A 23,990-nucleotide genomic window follows, 5' to 3' on the forward strand; every position below is an offset into this window, starting at 1 on the left:
AACACAGGAAAGCGTGGAGAGCGGATCAGCAGTAGATGGATGAGTAGTGCTGAGGGGTAGCAGCAGCGGGTCTCTGCGGGAACACGGAGGTAGCCAATAGCAACCAGCAGGTGCAGTAACGATGGGACACGGGAGAGCAGAGTTGAACAGGCACTGTTGATCACGGAGAATAGCGGGTAGCAATAGTGGAGGCAGACTCAAGGAAACACGGGAGCGTTGACAAGGACTGAAGACTGAAGCGCACAGAGGCAGCGGATAGGAATCAGCCAAACAGTCACGATGAAACACAGACGGGTTGCAGGTTGAAGACTGTAGTGCACGGAGGCAGCGGATAGGAATCAGCTAGCAGTCACGATGATGAAACACAGACGAGTTGCAGGTTGAAGACTGTAGTGCACGGAGGCAGCGGATAGGAATCAGCTAGCAGTCACGATGATGAAACACAGACGAGTTGCAGGTTGAAGCCTGTAGTGCACGGAGGCAGCGGATAGGAATCAGCTGGCAGTCACAATCATGAACAGGTGAGTGGATGTGGTTGAAGCCTGTAATGCACGGAGGCAGCGGATAGGCATCAGCTAACAGTCCCAATGATACATGGTAGAGTTGAAGTGATTAGAAGACTGTAGTGCACGGAGGCAGCGGATAGGAATCAGCTCACAGTCACGATGATTCAGTAGATGGTAGAAGTGGTATGGGAACCACAGTAGCAGAAGTGGTTTGGAAACCACAGAGGTAGAAGTGGTTTGGAAACCACAGGAATCAGCAGAGCTGAATAAACAAGGAAACACAGGAACACCTTCAGAGACTCATGGGGAATGAGACTCCAAGATCAGGCAATGTGGTGATGACCACAGGTGCTTAATATAGGGAGGTTGCCTGATCTGCCAATTAAGTTAAAGGAACATACACTGGAGGTATAGAAAGGGCTGCGCATGCGCAGTCCCTCAGGATGGAGGACGGCCACGGTTCCTAAATGTCCGGGAAGAAGCACTCACAGTCCGGTGAGTGACAGTACCCCCCCTTTTAAAGGTGGGCACAGAACGCCTGGAACCGGGCTTGTCCGGATTTTTGGAATAAAACTTCTTCAGAAGGGCAGGAGCATTAAGATCTTCAGCTTTGATCCATGAACGCTCCTCAGGACCAAAGCCCTTCCAATGAACGAGGAAACGGAGGACTCCTCGCGAAATTTTTGCATCCAATACCTCAGTAATCTCGAAATCCTCCTCCTGATGAGCTTGAACTGGCTGCGGTGCTGAGGAAGGAGTCGAGAAACGGTTGATGATGAGAGGTTTGAGCAAGGACACATGGAAGGCATTGGAGATCCGAAGATTCTTAGGAAGAAGAAGTTTAACACATACTGGATTGATAACTTGAATGATCCTATATGGACCAATAAAACGAGGGGCGAATTTCATAGATGGAACCTTCAAACGAATATTTTTGGTAGATAACCAGACACGATCTCCATTTTTTAGTGGTGGAATAGCCCGCCTCTTCTTATCTGCGAAAGACTTATATTTGTTAGATGTCTTCTTTAAACAGGTTTTGACCTGAGACCAGATATTTTTGAAGGTCTGACAAGCAGTCTCCACAGCAGGAACTTGGGTGGGCGGGAGGGCAGGAAATTCCGGAAAAGACGGATGGTGACCGTAGACCACAAAGAATGGAGTTTTGGATGATGACTCATGGTACATGTTGTTATGGGCGAATTCAGCCCAAGGGAGCAATTCTACCCAGTTGTCTTGGTTGGCTGAAGAGAACATCCTAATAAAAGTCTCAAGATCTTGATTGACTCGTTCCGTTTGTCCGTTAGATTGCGGATGGTAAGACGATGAGAGTGCTAATCGTATGCCCAAGGTTTTACAAAGGGCCCGCCAGAATCTGGAAACGAATTGTACTCCTCTATCTGACACAATCTCAGACGGACATCCATGGATGCGGAAGATTTCTTTAATGAAATGTTCAGCCAGAGTAGACGAGGAAGGTAAACCGGACAGAGGGACGAAATGAGCCATCTTCGAAAATCTGTCTACCACTACCCAAATAGTATTGTGATTCTTACTTGGTGGCAAATCAGTAACGAAATCCATACTAATATGGGTCCAAGGCTTGGACGGAATGGGTAGTGGTCGCAGCAACCCTGCTGGAGTTCTGCGGGAGGATTTGAACTGAGAACATAAATCACAGGAAGCAATAAACTCTTTGACGTCTCTCCTCATTGAAGGCCACCAGTAACTACGAGAGAGAATCTCAAAGGTCTTATGTTCACCGGCGTGTCCAGAAAAACGAGAGGCATGGAACCACGAAAGGATTTTCCTCCTCAGAGTAGGAGGCACGAGGGTCTTCCCAAATGGTAGCATTTTGGTGGATGAAGCAGCCAGAGAAATACATTTGGGGTCTAGAATAGCATGGTTGGGAACCTCTTCTACATCAGAGGACGTCACAAAAGCTCGAGATAGAGCGTCAGCTTTCTTGTTCTTAGCAGCTGGTTTGAAGGTTATAATTAATTCAAAACGGGAAAAGAAAAGAGACCATCTTGCTTGACGAGGGTTCAAGCATTGAGCAGATTGCAAATATGACAAGTTCTTATGATCCGTGAAGATCGTCACCGGATGGCGAGCTCCTTCCAACAAGTATCTCCATTCCTCTAATGCAGCTTTGATGGCCAGCAACTCCTTGTCCCCGATAGTATAGTTTTTCTCTGCGGGCAGAAGACCCCGAGAGTAGAAGGCACAAGGATGTAATTTTTGTTGCTCCGAGCGTTGGGAGAGAATAGCTCCTAAGCCCACATTAGAGGCATCTACTTCTAGGAAGAAGGGGAGTGTCACATCAGGTTGTCGCAGAATGGGAGCAGACGAGAAGGACTCTTTGAGGATTTGAAAGGCTTGGAGAGCCTCAGATGACCATTGCTTAGTATTAGCCCCTTTCCGAGTTAAGGCCACAATGGGAGATGCAATGGATGAGAAGTCTTGAATGAAGCGTCTATAGTAATTGGCAAAACCTAAAAAACGCTGGATGGCACGAAGAGTAGTTGGCTGAGGCCAATGTAGTACAGCATTTACTTTGTCTGGATCCATCTTCAGGCCAACTCCGGAAACTATATACCCCAAGAATGGAATCTGGGGTAACTCGAATGAACATTTTTCCAATTTACAGAACAATGAGTTTTTCCGTAGTCTGGAGAGGACCTCTGCCACATGTTGGTGATGAGAAGGCAGGTCCTGTGAGAAGATCAATATGTCGTCCAGGTAGACAACGACACATACATATAATAAGTCCCGAAAGATCTCATTGATGAAACCCTGGAAAACCGCGGGGGCATTACACAGCCCGAAGGGCATTACTAAATATTCGTAATGCCCATCTCTGGTGTTAAACGCGGTCTTCCATTCGTCACCGGAACGGATTCTAATTAAATTGTAGGCACCACGAAGATCCAACTTAGTAAATATCCGAGCTCCCTTGATGCGATCAAATAGCTCAGTGATCAGCGGAATGGGATACCGATTCTTGATAGTAATGGCGTTGAGTCCACGAAAATCTATACAAGGGCGTAATGATCCATCCTTCTTTTTGACGAAGAAGAACCCAGCTCCAGCGGGAGAGGTGGAAGGTCGAATGAACCCACGCTGGAGATTCTCCTGTATGTACTCAGATGTGGCTTGAGTTTCAGGTAACGAGAGAGGATAGACCCGACCCCTGGGAGGAGTCTTGCCAGGTAGAAGGTCGATCGGACAATCCCAAGAACGATGAGGAGGAAGACGTTCAGACTGAGCTTTATCAAACACATCGGCAAATGAAGCATACTGAGGAGGGAGTCCCGGGGAGGAAGATGAGATGGAAGATTGCTGTACTTTAAGAGGAATAACTTGAGAGAGACAACGATGGTGACATTCAGGCCCCCAAGACGTAACTTGAGGGGTGCGCCAGTCAATCTGGGGAGAGTGACATTGAAGCCATGGAAGGCCTAAGACAATCGGACTTGTCGTAACAGGAAGAATTAAAAACGAAATTTCTTCATGGTGTAGTACACCAATCTGAAGGGTTACTGGAGACGTACTCTGGGTGATGAGACCATTGATGAGACGTGATCCATCTATAGCCGTCACAGTAATGGGTGTTTTTAAAGTGATCACTGGTAGGGACCATTGATTCACTAGTGATTTAGAAATGAAATTTCCTGCTGCTCCGGAATCAATCAATGCCTGTGACTCAAAGGATTTAGTAGCAAAGGAAATCGTAACATCGAAAGCGCAGACTTTAGATTTCATAGACAATGGAGAGGACTCCAGGGACCCTAACTTCACCTCTCCAGAACTAGTTAGGGCCTGGCATTTCCCGATTTCTTAGGGCAAGAACTGAGCATATGTGTGGAATCAGCACAATAGATACAGAGTCTATTCTTTACTCTTCGTTTCCTCTCTTCTAAAGATAATTTGGAACGTCCTATCTCCATGGGAATCACAGAAGGTGAAACTGGACGAAATTGAGGGTTTAAACGAAGAGGTGCTTTAGCAGAAGTAGTTTTCTCAGATTCTCTTTCACGAAATCTCATGTCTACACGATGGCAAAGAGAGATCAAATCTTCTAGTGACGAAGGAAGCTCTTGGGTAGTCAGTGCATCTTTAATTTTATCGGAGAGCCCCTGCCAGAAGGCGGCAACTAATGCTTCAGTGTTCCACTGAAGTTCAGAGGCTAAGATCCTAAATTGAATGACATACTGTCCTACTGTATGGGAGCCTTGTCGCAAACGAAGAATGCTGGAAGCAGCGGAGGTCACACGACCTGGTTCATCGAACACACTTCGGAACGTGGAAATGAATTTGGCACTATCTTGTAGAATTGGATCGTTTCTTTCCCACAGAGGGGAGGCCCAAGCCAGGGCTTGTCCAGAAAACAATGAGATAAGATAGGCCACTCTGGAACGATGGGTAGAAAAATTTTGAGGTTGGAGTTCAAAATGGACTGAACATTGGTTAAGGAAACCTCTACAAGTTTTGGGGTCCCCGTCATATTTTGACGGAGTAGGCAGGTGAAGCGTAGGAGCTGTAGACACCTGGGATGGCACTGGGGAAACGGAGGAAAGCACAGGAGCTTCAATACTAGCTGTAACAGTCTGTCCAGATGTTCCTTGGGAGGTTAACGATTGGTAACATTGAAGTAACAGCTGTTGGCGAGCATCCTGTTGCTCCACACGACTGACCAGATGCTGCAGCATCTCTTTAGCAGTAGGTTCCGTATCTGGGTCTGTCATGGCCTGATCTTACTGTCACGGGCACTAGGAGTCTTTACCCAGGGATCACCAGGTGATCGGCTTACCAGAGCAGTATAGGTGGTAATATGGTACTCTGGTAGCAGGGTGATCACGGAACAGGAAATAGCAGATGATGAGATGCTCAGGAAAGTCTATGACTAGCAGCACTGGCAATATGGAGGTAGTAATACACGAGGAACTGTATGGACAAAGGACACGTGAAGGTAGTCAGTGGTCTGCGGTAGCAAGTTGTACCACTGCTATAGTGAGGAGGAATGTCCAACAGAAACGAGGAGGTGATGAGAATCAGCGGTCTGCGGATAGCAAGTTGTACCGCTGTCTGAGTGAAGGAATGGAATCCAAGTGGAGATATCCGGGGAGTCAGTGGTCTGCGTTAGCAAGTTGTACCACTGCTATGTGAGAGGATACTGGAACAGGTGAAACTGTAAACAGGAGTCAGTGGTCTGCCACTAGCAAGTTGTACCACTGAATATATATGTGAGGAGGTGCACGGGGAGAGACTGCAACACAATATATACACGGGCACCTTGACTTTGATCCACAGTAATATGCACAATATAAATGTATAAATGACTGAACAATACTGCCAATATAGAAAGTCTCTTGAAGTAGTCCAGCATAAGATAACACAGTCAATGATGGCAATAGACTCAGCGGATAGCACACTCCAGAGGAGAACCAACACAGTCCAGCAAGGTATGCAATACACAGCACAGTCAATGAGAAGTATGCATACCGTGGTTCAGGAGGCAGTCAGACAGGAGTGCAGAGATACCTGAACGGCAGGAGGCCGGCAGGATGCGAAGTCCCTGGATGGGTGAAGCGGTGGTCTAGTAGGTGCAGCGCACGGGAAGGTAGACCAGCAGGGAACACAGGAAAGCGTGGAGAGCGGATCAGCAGTAGATGGATGAGTAGTGCTGAGGGGTAGCAGCAGCGGGTCTCTGCGGGAACACGGAGGTAGCCAATAGCAACCAGCAGGTGCAGTAACGATGGGACACGGGAGAGCAGAGTTGAACAGGCACTGTTGATCACGGAGAATAGCGGGTAGCAATAGTGGAGGCAGACTCAAGGAAACACGGGAGCGTTGACAAGGACTGAAGACTGAAGCGCACAGAGGCAGCGGATAGGAATCAGCCAAACAGTCACGATGAAACACAGACGGGTTGCAGGTTGAAGACTGTAGTGCACGGAGGCAGCGGATAGGAATCAGCTAGCAGTCACGATGATGAAACACAGACGAGTTGCAGGTTGAAGACTGTAGTGCACGGAGGCAGCGGATAGGAATCAGCTAGCAGTCACGATGATGAAACACAGACGAGTTGCAGGTTGAAGCCTGTAGTGCACGGAGGCAGCGGATAGGAATCAGCTGGCAGTCACAATCATGAACAGGTGAGTGGATGTGGTTGAAGCCTGTAATGCACGGAGGCAGCGGATAGGCATCAGCTAACAGTCCCAATGATACATGGTAGAGTTGAAGTGATTAGAAGACTGTAGTGCACGGAGGCAGCGGATAGGAATCAGCTCACAGTCACGATGATTCAGTAGATGGTAGAAGTGGTATGGGAACCACAGTAGCAGAAGTGGTTTGGAAACCACAGAGGTAGAAGTGGTTTGGAAACCACAGGAATCAGCAGAGCTGAATAAACAAGGAAACACAGGAACACCTTCAGAGACTCATGGGGAATGAGACTCCAAGATCAGGCAATGTGGTGATGACCACAGGTGCTTAATATAGGGAGGTTGCCTGATCTGCCAATTAAGTTAAAGGAACATACACTGGAGGTATAGAAAGGGCTGCGCATGCGCAGTCCCTCAGGATGGAGGACGGCCACGGTTCCTAAATGTCCGGGAAGAAGCACTCACAGTCCGGTGAGTGACATATTGTTAGATGAAGCAGCATTGACTTGTTCAGTGACCTAATAAAACTAATGAGACATGGGGTAATAAATCCCTTTTCAAGAAGAAGAAAGCATAAGTGGCATTATGGATATTGAAGATACAATGGTCCCTTTTCAGAGCCATAAAATATCTGGGGTGGTGATGGCTGGGAGTGTGTGATGAAATAGTGGGGGGATCATAAATTGGCCACAGGGCGTTGATTTAATGGCTGATGCGGTGATGAATTGGTTGGGGGGTGGGGTGGGTAATGAACTGACTGGAGGTATGGATTATCATCTTTGTATACTCTGTATAATAATAATAAGAAGAATTATTTTTGTTATTATTTATTTATTTATTTATTGATAAGGTGCCACAGATTCCGTAGCGCCAGATACAGAAGCAAGTAACAAATAGATGATGTAATACACATAAGTAGCACAGATGAGTGTGAATAATGCTATGGGGACTCACACATAGTGCAGCAAAAGACATGACAGGACTTACAAGGGAGTCAGACAGCGGAAAGACATGGGACAATAGGTAGAGCTTACATTTTATAGGGAGGGATGGTGAGAAAAAGTAGGATCAACTGGGAGAAAATGGGGATGGCGGATAAGAAAGAGGAGGTGAAGAATAAGATGGTCAGGAGGTGGTAGAGAAGGCAAGCTTAAAAAAGGTGAGTTTTGAGTGAACGTTTGAAGGACTGAAGGTTGGGGGAGAGTTGAGTGAGTTCCAGAGTATGGGGGCAGCACGGCAGAAGTCTTGGATGTGAGCATGGGAGGAGGTAATGAGAGGTGAATTCAGGTGGAGGACAGTGGTGGAGCGAAGTGGTCGGGTAGTAAGCTAATTCGAGACAAGGTCAGAGATATAAGGGGAGAAGTGTTGGTAAGCACTTTGTAGGTCCGGGTAATGGATGGGGAGCCAATGAAGGGTTTTATACAGAGGAGGCATAATTCCTCTCTGTATTATATAGTGGTCCCGAGGATGTTATCTGTTGTCTCAGTCGTCACTAGAATGCTAAATACTAGTCAGATAGGGCTGGTAGATGTTTGTATTTTATTACAGCTCTTTCACAATAAATTTTAACATATTTTACTGTCTATATGTGTCTGTGATAAGGGTAGTTTTAACTGGTCATACTGGAGTGCTGTAATCATTCAGGGTTTGTTAACATTTTGCATTCAAATACAATTTTTGCCGAGTTTTAAAACAGGACCCCAACTTTATAGAAACAACAACAAACCCGCAAGAACCACCAAGAGGGAACAGCATGTAGTCAAAGCTGCAAGAACAGGAAAGAGCTAACTGCACGATCTGTAAAAAATCTGAAAGCTGAAGAACACTCCTGAATATTTCTTTAATGAGTTTGAGGGAGGGGGGGTGTTACAGATATATTAGCTCTGGCAGGCTGTTCTGCAGGAGATCAGGCGGGGAGGTGGGTGCGTGGGGGGCTCCGTGAATCACGTAATTTTGTCCCCGCCACCCAGACGCACTACTCGCGTCCTAAGCCCCGCCCCCACCACCTAAGTAATGAAGGGACCAGAACCGGGAGGTTGCCCTGCTCTCCCGAGAGTCTGGTAGTCTCCCAGACAATCCGAGAGAGTAGGCAACTATGACTTACTATGCTAATGAGGAACATCAAGATATTGTTCTAGCAGGCTCACATTGACCCAAGCATGCTATTAAAAGCAAAAACTTGTGAGGACTGGGTTTTCTGTCCTCACTTGCCAAACGTCCTCTCTTTGAAGGTGTGTACTCATGCTACAATCTTCATAGGTACAGAACCACAAACATCCATATCCCTTTTACTTCACTACGAAATCCACATCCATATCCACCTATATAAAAAGAAAAAACTTTAGACAAGGTCACACCATAACAGATACAATCTACTTGGACCACATCTTATTTATGGGGTACAGTTTTGGACAATTCACTGTAAAAATTATATGGCCTTACTCTAGTTGTTTAGAGGTAACCTTGATAATTAATGGAATTAAAGGTTTAAATTATAAAGTGAGGCTACAAATATTAAGTTTGTTTACTTTGGAAAATAGGGACTTCAGGGGTGACCTAAATAATATGTTTAAACATAATCAATATGGATATAAAGACAAACTTTGCGTATCAAGAATCATACCGGTGGTAATTGTTTTCACAATTACCACTATTTCGACTCCGAGGAATACTACACTTAAATTCCGAATGTGGGAAAAAACGATTGTAATATAAACAGACTTACCGCCAAACCGACGCTGTAGATCTACGATCGCAGCAGGATGATGACTCAAACGTATTCTGCTTTAAATTAAAAGTGATACAGGTCGCAATGACGTGAAAATCTACTGACAGTCACCTGACTAGTCGGAATAACTTCGAGTCACCATCCTGCTGCAATCAGAGATCTACAGCGTCGGTTTGGAGGTAAGTCTGCTTATTTTACAATCATTTTTTCCCACATTCGAAATTTAAGTCTAGTACTCCTCGATGTCGTAATTATCCGCACCGTTAAAGAGTACCCAACCCGAATCATACAGAGTACCAATAATCATAACGGGTCATTAATAGTAAATGGAAGAAAGATGTTTTTACCATGAGCAGTGCTCATGATGCACTACTATCCTGTGGTATGGCATACCGTCACTTCTACTGCCTTCATTATAACACTATCAAATTCTATTCACTTACATTTTCCATACCGCCGCTTCTAAATTCCCACTTCGACCACTGACCATGAGCATAGGAAAGGGTTCTTTACTGTAAGGGCAGTTAGGCTGTGGAATTCCCTGTCACATGAGGTTACGATAAATTATTCACTAGCCGTATTTAAAAACTAATTCGATGCCTTTTTCTATAAGAAATTGTATCTGTATCTGTAGCTAGAAATAGTAAAGGACATTATTGGGGGTATCTTATCTAGGGAATTTATCTAATCGGCCTTCTAAGGGTCATGAAAACTGATGAAGCTAAATTGACAACTGTCCCACTTGAGGTTTTGTTTCCACATATCAACAAGATTAAACTTTATTATTGAACTTGATGGACCTGAGACATTTTTCAAACATACTAACTATATGTTCCCATAGATTGTAAGCTTGCGAGCAGGGCCTTCTCACCTCTTTGTCTGTTTTACCCAGTTTGTTTATTAGTTTATTACGTTTGTCCCCAATTGTAAAGCGCTACGGAATATGTTGGCGCTATATAAATAAATGATGATGATGATGATGATGATGATATGTAGCTGTGAACAAGTGCAGCAAGAAAGAATATATAGGGGAAAAACCTTAATGTATGTCGGCATAGAGGAGAAAACAGGGAGTAGGAATGATTGAAAATTTCTGGACTTCAACAAGGTAGAGTAGAAGACATTCTTCCAGAAGTTACAGTAATAACCGTTGTGTGGGATGTTATAACTAATGTAAACCAACAACAACACTGTGGGGGGTGTTCAATTGTTAGCAAATTTTTTTTTTCGCCGCCGCGTAAAACAAAAAAAAATCTCCCCCCGGGATTTTGACTGCAATAGCGACCGTTTTGAGTTAGCGCAGCGGGAAAACTCGCGCAATTCAATTGAAAAAGAGGTAACGCTGCCCCCGCTCGTTATGAATTGTGTTTGCAAGATTTAAGGGGAGTGAAGGGGAGTTTTAACGCGGTCATGTATAACACAAAAAAAAGGTTTTGCATACATTTCCATACATTAGATTGCATTACACATTGATAATATCTACATTACAGTACTTTCTTTAGAATATGTTTTAATTTAACTATTTTTTACCATACAATCATCTATCCCATGTCAAAGCACATTACTACATTCATACTTGTACCAAAAACATACATAAATATATAAATTTAGTGATTTATTTTTTTATTTTTTTTTCCGTTTATTTTATAATAAACTTAATAACAAGTTAGGCACTAGTGATAAACATAAATTTAACTTTTTTTTCCACATTATTACTTGATTTCAAATACTTTTCAGAGGGTTTTTTATTTTTAACATACCCCAGAGACGTGCGAGATAAAACAGTATATTTTCCAGTTTTATCCGCCGCGTTAAAAAACAATTGAATAGCTTTTAACGCGGCTGCCTCTCGCACACCCTATACTTTCAATAGACCTTCCATTGGAGCTCGAGAGGACCGTTTAATGAAAAAAAATGTAGCGTTAAAAATGGCATTGAATTGCGGGTTGAGTTAACCCGCGTGAAAATGATAGAAAACAGCGTTAAAATGACTTAACGCTGTCACAAAAAAAAAAAACTCGCTGACAATTAAATACCCCCTATGCGTTACTTATTCTTGTCAGTGTTGGGAAGTGCCATCATTGTTGTATAATAGAGCTGTGAGAGGTTAATGAGAGAGTGCGCTGTAAGTTGTGTAATGTTTCAAAGTAATTCCTGGGTGTTGAGACTGTCCTGGTTGGCTTTAGGTCCCTTTTATAATGTGCAGCATTGAAATTGTTGGTGGGGTTTAGAAGGCTGAGAACAATCTACTATATAAATGTCTAGTGGTGTGTGTGGGAAAAAAAAAAACAAGCTGCAGCGCCACCTGCTGAGCAGAGTTATACACTGACCTATATATTTCTTGAAGGAGAAGTGACAGTTGAGAGTGGTTGGTGGTTGCCGGGGGTGACAGTGGGGAGTTTTTAACACCTCAAGTAGCTTGATGAAGGATGTGGCGATGAAGATGAAGGATGAGGTGATGGAGAAAAATGATGAGGTGGTGACCTGTGGACAAAACCACGTTAAAAAAGGGTGCTTGCGTCGGGAAGTAACACTCTTCTCCTGAGGAGGCCTGGGCTAGGCCCAAATGCATGACAAGAACCTTTTTAACACCTTAAGTAGCTTGATTTCACTAGAATGCATGAGTATCATGCACGGGTTAACTTGTCTTACATCATCAGGTAGTGGACAAAACAATGGAAACATTAATATATAGCACTTCATAGAGTTTTATGGCATCACATGCATCCATTATGACGTGCGTGCAACGTGGCCAATTTCTGGGATTGTGTTTATGAGTGACTCCACTCACGCCTTCTGTTGACCTTTGCTGGTGATGTTCTTGACTTGGAGATCCATTCTGAATGCACCATAGACACTAATGCTCATGATACATTACCAAACTGAGCTGTATCGTTAATTAAACCTTCTGCCAAATGTGTCCCAACCCTCATCATCTTTCACCGAGGTCTCTTTTTTTTTTTTTATAACATTGGTAGTGACAATTTAAGGCAACAGTTATATTCCAGCATTCTTATATATGACTAGGAACCACACCTGTGGCTTTCAATATAGTTGGTGCCCCTCACTTACCTAGGAGTATTTTTTGTCCTCTACCTCTATGTAGTTAGAAAACCAGATAGACTTTAAACATATAAGTCCTGTGTATGAACCATTAACTCAATCAATGAGCAAACTAGATTGTTCAGTCTGGCTGTGTCTGCTGTCTAAACTGAGAGTATAGAGCATACTCCAAGCTCAGATCTGAAATATTTGTACAACATTTGTGCCAAGTTCACCTGACATGACCACTGATTTTCGTACATGTGCTCTGGACTTTTTTCCTGAGTTCTGTGAGGTTATTGACATGAAATCATGTTGTGGAATGTTCTGTGTTTGCCTTTTGACTGAGTTTTTGTAATAACTAAGAGAATTTCTGCAACATGTAGTGATATTGACATAACATCCTGGTCCATGACTCTGGGGTATAGAGGCTTGCTGTATGTTGCACTAGTGCCAGTGCCAAACTTGGAGGCTCCTCGCAATCTCTCCTACAGAAACATGTCTCGTGTCACCTTACCAATCATTCTTCTCTCTCTCTGCATAGTAGCACTTGGGGAATATGCCATTATAAGTGTCCCCAATGGAGGGCCCTGGGGTGAATGGGGGCCAGTAGAGTGGTGTCCCTGCGGATATCATGCAAAGGGATTCTCTGTAAAGGTGAGTGAACTAAACTCAATTTCTAGGACGACTTTTATGAAAATTGTGTAAAAATTATATTAATGCCTCAAGAATTGTTGAGCACATTGCTTATCTATTATATACTATAGCTGTAGTAATCATCTCTGTAGCTTACACAAGGTATAAACAAGTGTTGCAAGTGAAACAGCTAGTGGTTTTATATGGTACTAGGAAATGTGACCTGTTCGCTGCCCAGATTGGAGCATTACTGTAGCACCAAAAATGGGTAAATTGTACAAGTGCTTTTTATAGTGTAATTATTTTTAGCTCTGCAAATCCCTACACTGGTTCCTCATATTCTCAGAATCTAGATGAAATTACTCACCAAGACGTACGAAGCCTTCAACATCATCACCCCTTCAAATATCTTCAACCTTATCTTGAAATACTTGCACCTTACCCAATCTCGGTTACAATACTAAGAGCATTCTAGTAGCTGATATAAAATACATAGTACATTCTGGTAGCAAATTTATAACGCAGATAATATTATAATGAACACTATACAATACAGAGAGCATCCTAGCGACCTCGAAACAATACCAAGATCACTCTAGCAACCATGATAGTGACCATTATACAATACCGAGAGCATTTTAGTGGCTGATATAAAATGCATAGTACATTTTGGTAGCTAACTGATAATGCAGAAAACATTCTAGTGACCACTATGCAATACAAAGTCTGTTCTAGTGACCTGTAAACAATATATAGATCACTCTAGTAACCCATGTACAATGCATAAAGCATTGTAATGACCACTATACAATACAGAGAACATTCTAGTGACCACTATGCAATACAGAGTCTGTTCTAGTGACCTGTAAATAATATATAGATCACTCTAGTAACCCATGTACAATGCATAAAGCATTGTAATGACCACTATACAATACAGAGAACATTCTAGTGACCACTATGCAATACAGAGTCTGTTCTAGTGACCTGTAAACAATATATAGATCACTCTAGTAACCCATGTACAATGCATAAAGCATTATAATGACCACTATACAACACAGAGAACATTCTAGTGACCACTATGCAATACAGAGTCTGTTCTAGTGACCTGTAAACAAAATATAGATCACTCTAGTAACCCATGTACAATGCATAAAGCATTATAATGACCACTATACAATACAGAGAACATTCTAGTGACCACTATGCAATACATAGTCTGTTCTAGTGACCTGTAAACAATATATAGATCACTCTAGTAACCCATGTACAATGCATAAAGCATTATAATGACCACTATACAACACAGAGAACATTCTAGTGACCACTATGCAATACAGAGTCTGTTCTAGTGACCTGTAAACAATATATAGATCACTCTAGTAACCCATGTACAATGCATAAAGCATTATAATGACCACTATACAATACAGAGAACATTCTAGTGGCAGACATACAATGCATAGTACATTCTGGTAACTAATTTGTAATGTAGAGAACATTACCTCAACAGAATGAAATGAACATTCTAATTACATATGTACAATACAGAGAACATTCTAGAGACTAATAAGCAACACAAAGGACATTCTAATGACCACTATATAAAACACAGTGTATATTAATGTTCACTATACAGCGCCAAGAAATGTTCTGGAGGCCACCGTGCAATGTAGACCTAAAAATCTCCGGTACTTTTACAATGTAGGCCCCCCACATATTTCATGTATTTGCAAGTCAGAACCAGTTCTCTTGTGTCTATACAATGCAGATATCGACTTAGCTCAGTCTCTGGAGATGGCACAAAGTAGACCCAAATACATTACTTACACCTTCTGTGGCCCCATGTGGTCCCTTATTGCCCTGAATAGGAAGTTTGGCTGTACTTAAAATATATCATTATCAATAGGCAACTTCCAGCTTTCAGATTAATAAATGGCTGGTGCCACCTTTGCCAGCTTGCCATTAATACTCACATGCCAGGAGCTCAAACTTCAAACCTTTAGACATGTTTGACTTATGTCATTATCAACAGAGAGAGATAGATTATAAAGTGTGGTGCTCTTGTTAGATAATTAGTGAAAGATGACCCCTGTGCGAGAGTGCCAGAAAGTTTGACACAATAATTGGGCACTTTTAAAGGAATTACATTTAAAATAGTGGGCACTCCCTAATGTAAGTGTAATGTGCTTCCATAATCTACTCAAACATTGCAACAATTTATAAACAAATAAGAAGCGCAGATGTTTGCAACCCCACTGGGTTGTAACGGATTTAATTGGAGGTGAAAATATCAGATAGGAATATGCAATATTTAGAATAGTCAAAATAAAATAAAATGAAAATATAAATTGTAAAGAAAAATAACAAAATAACAATAAAATAATAAAAAATAAAAATAATTTATTTTAAAAAGGAATGTTCTTTATTATTGAGTTAAGGAAAGGGCAGTTGAAGGGATACATGTAGGGCCAATCACAGGTAATCAATATAGTAGTATTAAATTAAAATGTATTAAATTAAAAATGAAGAGCAAATGATATATTGCTCTCTATATTCTTATATAAATACCCTTAAAATGTATAATAATCATGTGGTTCACAATACCATGAATATATATAGACTACCTCTCAATAATAAATAGACAATAATTATTTCAATTGAAACAAACACTTTTTTTAAAAATAGGGACTCGTTATGGGTGTGAAATTTGTTGACGATAATAAAAGTTTCTGTTTTACTTGAAATGCTTTATAGACCTAATAGATAAGTTTTCTTGTCAACAAATGTAAGGGGTATCAAACCTTTAAAAAGGAAAAGTGGAGGTGTTGCCCATAGCAGCTGGTAGCAATCAGATTCTAGCTATCATCTATCTAGTAAATTCTAGAGAATGATAGGTAGAATCTGATTGGATGCTATGGGCAACAACTCCACTTTTCATTTTTATAAGGCTTGTTACATTTACCTCTAAGTCTCCAGTTATTCTCAGTGTCTGTTTCTATTCCCATTTAGTTTATAAGTAGATAAGATATATTTAGAAGAAATTCCCCTGGCCAGGACTTAAGTGTTAGTTTTATTTCTAATGCATGTTGGGAATACTAAAATACCCTCCCCTCCTCCTCTGAGTTGCCATGTGACCTCCCTGCACAGTGCATAGGACGTCACTTACATGGAAGTCAGCTGTCCCCATTCTGATGTGGTGAATCCGTGTGTTACCTGTTGTCCACCACTGATATAGTTATCCAATAAAAATAAAATTAAGGACCAAAGTAGTAAAATTCAATGAGGCACACATGGAATTAACATCACTTTAATTAATGATCCAGTCACTAATATATATATATCTATAATATGTCTAGTGGCGTGTGTTAGTCTGTCTGTGTGTGTGTGCAAAAAATAAAACCAAGCTGCAGCGCCACCTGCTGGGCGGAGTTATACACTGACCTACTAAATTCTTAGTGTGTGTGGGGAAAAAAAATCAGAAAGGGCTGAAATGTGGTATGCTAAGATGTTTTTAATTTGTTAATTTAATTTGTTAATTGTTAAAAGTGTTTATAAAGATTTAAAAAAAAATATATATATATATTTCTTGAAGGAGAAGTGACAGTTGGGAGTGGTTGGTGGTTGCCGGGGGTGACAGTGGGGAGTGGTTGGTGGTTGAGGCCTGGGCTATGGCCCAAATGCATGACAAGAACCTTTTTAACACCTAAAGTAGCTTGATTTGACTAGAATGCATGAGTATCATGCACGGGTTAACTTGTATATATATATTTATATATATATATATATATATATATATATATATATATATATATAATGTGGGCACGGATTCGGTAACTCACTTAGCCGAAGACGTATTTCTGTAAATAAAAAGCGCTGGTATCCTAAATAAAAAAAAGGTTCTCACAATCTGGCTCATTTTTCATTTTTTTCATTTTTTTATCGATTTCGGAAGATCTGTATGTCTTATTCTTTCTCATACATGAGGAGAATTTGCAATTATTGCCCTATCGGGGCTCCATTTATTTCCTCTATTTACTTATTGATATTTATGTTTTATTATTTATTTGCATAGCACCAACATAATATAGTATGCTGTACAGAGAATGTTTAATCCTGTAATCAATCCCTGTCCCATTGGCACATACAATCTAAATTAACTACAAGACAAACACACATTGGTCCATTTATCTGTATTTTTTGGACGGAAGGAATCAGTGTCACCTGGAGTAAACTCACACAGCAAGAGGAGAACGCTTCCCTTGTCAGAATCAAACTCCTGGTCCCATCAAGGTATATGGCTTATTGGCCACTGTTATCATTAGAGTATATTTTTGAATTGTTTCATTATTTTTTCTCTTCATTAAGAGGTTCCTTAGATGGGACATCAGATAATCATAGTCTTATATCTTTTTATGTACACAATTATGCAGTCACACTTTATAAATGCTGGGCCAGGTGATGGTTGCTACAGGTAATCACAATTTTTACTGAGGAAAGGACAAGAGGACATTTTGGTATGACTTAAGAGATACTGTCCCCACTGTTGGCCATTTGCGGTGGACTCTAGAGGAAAATCACTAGAATATTGTGCGTTGCACAGATATTTGTGCCCCTCAATGTTTTTCAAATTTCTTGACTATCTTTCTGAACAACATGCATTCTGATGGTGGTTACTATACAGCTCTCAGAAAAGTTTGATCTTGCCATTTACATTTCTGACCTAGGTGGAATCCAAACAGAAAGTAGAAGATGATACAGCTCTGAATGGAATACGTCTGCTCTGCCTAAACCGTTCAGACATCGTCAGGGACGGTAAAGCTGAATATGTAGCTATCCAATCTTCAGAAGGACCGTAAGTAAACCGAATCTGATGATCTAAATATCCTAAGTGTCTGTGGGTGGGGAGGCATATGTGTGTGTGTACAAGATAAGCTATACGAACTACACAAATGGACACATATGCATATTGGCTCAGAATGCATGTAGGGAAAAGATACCCATAAAAACAAACATATTTGAGATGGCCACAATTTTCTATAATAGAGCCACTAATGATTTTAGTACATGATTTTGGTACAAGATTTTAGTCAGCTGGAAGGGTCAAAACACAGCCAGGCAACCAGTCGTGGCCAGACGGTGCTGTTGATAGTTATTATCATTATTGTGCATCATTGCACCAGCCCTCCAGTACTCGCAAGCGATATGCCTTAGAAGCGGAATTTCTGCTGATGCATCCAGGTCTAATGTTTGCCTGACACAGTTCCACCTCTTCAGGGGTAAGGAGATGCAAGACAACAATATGTAAAAAAAAGCACATATGTATGCATTTTTAGTGCACATGTGCAGTACGCAAAATCCGTGCTTCACACAACAGCCTGTCACCACTAACTGGGTTTCTTCAATAATCAGCAAAATTGGGGCATTTGTTCAAGGTTCGCTGCAAGACTCCCTACAAATTGGTCATAATCGCAACGGAGATAATTTAGGCACTTAACCGATATTAAGGGACCAATGCTGCTGGGTCCGGCGGCTATACCCCGGAACCGGCAATTTTGGTCTTTAAATATCGGTATTGTGAGTGGCGATATTGCCAATGTCGCCAATCACAATGAAGGCATTGTCAACCTGTACTGCATAATCCTGGACAAACACGAAATCTACAAGAACCACTATCTCAGTCTCTGGGTTTTCTTTAAAGCCTCTTTATTAAAAAAAAGTGGGGTACTAACATGAACATTTGCCAAAACTTTGGCAAAAACTTTAATAAACCTATCCTAAATTTTTACCCTACATTTAACAATACTCCAAGTGCAAGTGTAGCTTTAACCAATATCTTTCTCCTCAGCTGGGGTGAGTGGAGTCCCAACCTGTGGTGTCCTGAAGGACATCTCCTCAGCTTCAGCATGCAGGTAGAAGTACCAAGAAAAGGTGCAGATGACACAGCAGCCAACAACTTAATGTTCCAGTGCTCCGACTACAACATCTTCTTAGGGGGTGGCCAAAGTTGGGGATACTACGGGCGTTGGAGTGGCATCTGCAGGCTTGGAATTTGTGGCATGAAGACCAAGGTGGAGCCACCACAAGGAAGTAAAGATGACACTGCTCTTAACGATGTCCAGTTCGTGTGCTGCAAGAAATAAATCAATCACAATAGGAAAATCAAACACAGATAAACTGAATTGTAGCATTATAAATATCTGAATGTGTTTGTAGCATTGATCTGAAATCCAAATTAGAAAATGGAATAAATTCTTATGAAATGATCTTGAAACAGAAATTATATCATACACAAGTTAAAGCTGCCATATTTACCTTAAATAAATATTCTACTGTTAAATATATATATTATTTTTGCTCCATATAATCCTCCTGTGATTTACCTCTCTGTCTGTATGTATTACCCAGTATTGTCTTATCAATGTTTGTTCCCAATTGTAAAGCGCTACAGAATTTGCTGGCGCTATATAAATAAATGTTGATGATGATGATGATGATGTTCCATGCAACTCACTTGGACCTACATTTAAATACAAATTGCTTTATTCCCAATAGGCATGGGGGTATGTGAGAGTGGCACATGGGCAATGAAGCGCCAAAAGAGTTTCACTGTACAAACTTCATCATGGGCGGAGTTCGAGATGCCAGCACTGGCCCTGAATGCCAGGTGCTCAACATTTACTCTACCAATGTCATGTATTATGGTGTATGAAGGTGTGATCTGCTGTGCCACCACTAGATGTCTCTTTATCTAATGTTAACTCATTCTACTCTGTCATATGAATAAATCCATTGTGCAAGGTTGCACTGAAGCTCACACTCTTAGCAGGGACACGCGATTTCAGCCCGCAGTCTCTCTCTACCTATCACACAGGTTATAAACCTACGGAGTCGTCCCCAAACACAGCACTCTCACACCCCCAGACACATCAGGTTTGCCACCACCTATTGAATACGGGCAATAGGACCCCAATACACTGTCCCACACTGGCACGCAGGCTTCTAGCTTTTCACAGACTAGCAAGACCCACACCAGCACGCACAGGGTTAACTCTTCATAGCTCCAGGCTGTGTTAAAATAAAAGGGGTTACATTCAGATTGGCACTTACATGAATTGCATTCTGGCCAAGGGAAATTTGGCTTGGAAGATGGACAGCTTATCAATGTGAATTGATTTCCCAAAAAGTCTGACCCTTTTCTGTGTCTCGTCTCAGCATTTTAAAGACCTGTCCCTGCCCCCAGGGGTTGTGGCCAGCAACACTTTTTCCAATCACCATTTGCCTGTTGCCTGATTTACTAACCAATTCTACTATGTGATCTAACGTTCCTGTAAAGTGTCCCATCTATCCAATTTTATCATTAATAAATCCTCTAAGATTCTGTCCATCTTTTCATACCAAACATGATGACATTATGACAATGTGACATACCTTTTCCAAAGATATGTGATTTTAGCTGTTCCCAGATACCCCCCCGTACCTGTCATTCACAACCCCGGTGTGATTTCTGCTCCTCAGTATGTAGTGGCACCCGGATTCCACAAAATATGAACTATGAAACATTTTCCTTTGAAGCGCATATTTCCATATACCTGTATAGGCTTCCACATGCTGCCTACAAGGATCTCCAGCTGTGATCGGCCCCACACAGTCTATTCAAGACTACCTCCTAGGCCAGGCTGTCTCACAGTAGGAACCATTTGAAGCTGTCCCAGGTGACACACTTAGCTTTTCATACTGGAATGTGCAAAGCCAGCAAATAAATTTACATCAGACTCTCTGTCTTTACATTTTACACTTTAGCTAAATTATCAATGGATTCATTTGATATAACATATTAGCACTGCAGTTATGATTTATCCCTTATAAATAACTGCAAGCTCTCTATGTTCACAACAGGGGGTGTGACTGTTATGTGGCCCGAAAGTGGGTGGGAACAATGCCCTCCGATGGTAGACCTACCACATCACCCACCAACTCCACTTTTGAGTGACACAGGCTCTCTGGACACATGTATGTATACTCTTTTCAGAGTAGAGCAGGGGAGGCCTGTGAGATTACAAAGCTTGGACAGAGGTTCGGCGATGTACTGAACCGTTCCCGTTTCGAAGTGTGCAATACAGTGATATATAAGTGCATTTGGCATTATTATCTTGCTGCAACAACGTAACAGGATCCTTGCATCACTACTCTGTGCTGCTGTTAACATATAGATTCTGCATTGAACATCGGATGCTCGGATTGGCTAAAGGTTATTCTAGCTCCACCCACTTATGTCTTTCCTGCCCTTTTGTTCTCAGTCATGAAAAATGAATTAAATGCGTGCGCCCTGACTGTATGCAAATGTGCTTAAAAGATCAATTCATGCAATATATGCCAGTCTGTTAAACCTTTTATGACCACCGAAAACTCATGATATCGGGCAAAATTATACTTCTCCAAATGAGACCTCTTGTGTGTAAAGGTATGATGTCTAGAGACCTTCATTATCTGCTGCCAGGTAAGACAAGGACCAGCTGCTTCAAACAGGTCTATGCTCAAGCTTAAATGGTGGTCTAGTATTTTGAAAGTTTTTCCATGTGAATTGCGAATTTTCTTTCGAGCGCAGTAATGTTCATTGCTAAAATAGAAAAAAATAAGCATGCTACAAAGCAGCCACTTCAGCTCCAATTGGCAAAATAGGCAACATTTTATGGTTCATTTAAACAAACTTCCAGCTCCAGTTAACAGTTTAACAGTTTTAAAATATAAACCATAGCGGATGAAAACAAAAAGTCATATTTTTTAGAATGGTTCGAGGACATCGAACTTGGCCGGTTTAAAGAAATTTTGAATTGGTTTGGATAGTTTCTGGCTTTTAAGCAGACAACAATTGGGGGTATATTTACTAAGTGTTGATATTGCCTATAGCAACCAATCAGATTCTAGCTGTCATTTTGTAGAATGTACTAAATGAATGATAACTAGAATCTGACTGGTTGCTATAGGCAACATCTCCACTTTTCAAACCTGCAGTTTAGTAAATATACCCCTTGAAGTCTATTGCCAACTGGTGGTCTTCAGGTATCCGATGCTAAGAGGTGCAGACTGAACAGTCAAAGCCCGCTGTACGGACATGTGCCTGACCAGCCAACCTTGACTTTTTCTTATCTGGTTAAAGGTTTTCATACTTCTAGGGAGGAACCTGACTTTCAACAGCACATATAAAACTGTAAAAAAAAGTAATTAATCCAGTATGTAAAACTGGGAAATTTTAAATGAGACACTACCCTGCTTTCTCCCGTAGAAGCAAGGCGTACTGTGGAATGAAATGGGGTACAAGTATCGGCACCAGTAAAGATGAATAAAATAATAATTCTTCTAGACAGTGCTGGCTGTTAGTTACACAGGTGCGCGCGAGTTTTTTTTTTTTATCGTTTTATTTTAACTGTTATGTTTTTAACCTTTTTTACCGCTTTGCTGAGCCTGCTTTGGAATGTTTATTTAGGGGCGTTTGAATCTTTTTTTATTTATATTTGAGTTGTTATGTTTTTAACCTTTCTCACCCCTGTGCTGAGCCTGTTTTGTAACGTTTGGACTGATCACATTCCATCACCCCTATGAGTCATTTTCAGTGCAGTGCCCTCACAAATTATGCCACTTTTTTTTTCAGAAGACTTTACATTTTCCCAAAAATCCCATTGGTCCACTTATAACCGTGGCACGGCAAAGAAAATCGACCCAACGTGGCCCAAAAAGTTTTTTTTTCTTAAATGAAATTGCACAAGAGTGAACTACAAGCAAATGTACGTGGGCTTTTGTTTTTCCAAATTTTAAGAAGAAACACTATAAGACTGATGCAGAGTTCCTAGTACCTGGAAACCCCCCTCCTAGCCTGGGGCACTCTATAATTCAGGTGTCTGGACCCTGCCCCCGCTTCACACGGCTCTGCTTGAAAATAGAGAGCTGCAGCCACTTAACGGTAGTGCACGCAGCATTGCCCATATATATTGTGGGGATAGGGAGAGTTGGAGAGCAGCCAAGCACTCTCTAAAATTATAGTCACGTCCCCATGCATGCTGGTCACGCCCACTGGTGGAGTGGTGTGTAAATACGTTATTTTCACAGCTTTTTTTGTGTGTATTTTATGCCAATTTTGCCAACAACACTATATGAGCCCCTTTGTGTTTATAGATTTCAATCCACCTTTCTGAAACGGCATTTATCAGGAATCTACAAACAGGTTTTCATAATAAAATCATCATCATCACCATTTATTCATATAACGCCAGTGATTCCGCAGCGCTGTACAGAGAACTCATTCACATCAGTGCTTGCCCCTTTGGAGCTTACGGTCTAAATTCCCTAACATACACACACAGACAGAGAGAGACTAGGGTCAATTTTGATAGCAGCCAATTAACCTAATAGTATGTTTTTGGAGTGTGGGAGGACACTGGAGCACCCAGAGGAAACACATGCAAACATGGGGAGTAAATATAAACTCCACACAGATAAGGCTATGGTCAGGAATTGAACTCATGACCCCAGCAATGTGAAGCAGAAGTGCTAACCACTTAGCCACTGTGCTGCCCTTAAAATCTGCAGTTAAATGTGATCATGACACTTGTTTTTATTTTTTGATGCTAGTTTGCACGGTCTTGAATGAAATGCATACAATGTAAGGAGTAATATGGGTAGCCCAACAAGCACACTGCTTGAGGAACTAGACAACCTACCTACGCCAGATGTGGGGTTAATTACCTTTCCAACACCAAGACTTAAATGCACAGTATTTCCCAGAATGTGGTATAATAGCAGAAAAAAACTAATGCATTTTTTGTTTAACTAATATAAAAAAAAGTGTTGGAAAAATGTTTATAAATAGGAATTCTCAAACCGTGCTAAATAGGAACTGGTCTCCTGTAA

General features: G+C 41.5%; 1 protein-coding gene across 1 annotated transcript; it reads left to right on the forward strand.

Annotated features, from left to right (window-relative positions):
- The first annotated feature begins 12,762 nt into the window (after positions 1-12,762).
- LOC142151075 (vitelline membrane outer layer protein 1-like) lies at positions 12,763-19,422 on the forward strand. The gene is made up of 3 exons (XM_075206372.1): positions 12,763-13,100; positions 17,810-17,937; positions 18,931-19,422. Exons 1-3 carry the CDS (start codon positions 12,855-12,857, stop codon positions 19,223-19,225), a joined length of 669 nt encoding a protein of 222 aa, XP_075062473.1. The 5' UTR covers positions 12,763-12,854; the 3' UTR covers positions 19,226-19,422.
- Positions 19,423-23,990: the final 4,568 nt, after the last annotated feature.

The sequence above is a fragment of the Mixophyes fleayi genome, chromosome 4 (assembly GCF_038048845.1).
Source record: "Mixophyes fleayi isolate aMixFle1 chromosome 4, aMixFle1.hap1, whole genome shotgun sequence".
NCBI classification, from domain to species: domain Eukaryota; kingdom Metazoa; phylum Chordata; class Amphibia; order Anura; family Limnodynastidae; genus Mixophyes; species Mixophyes fleayi.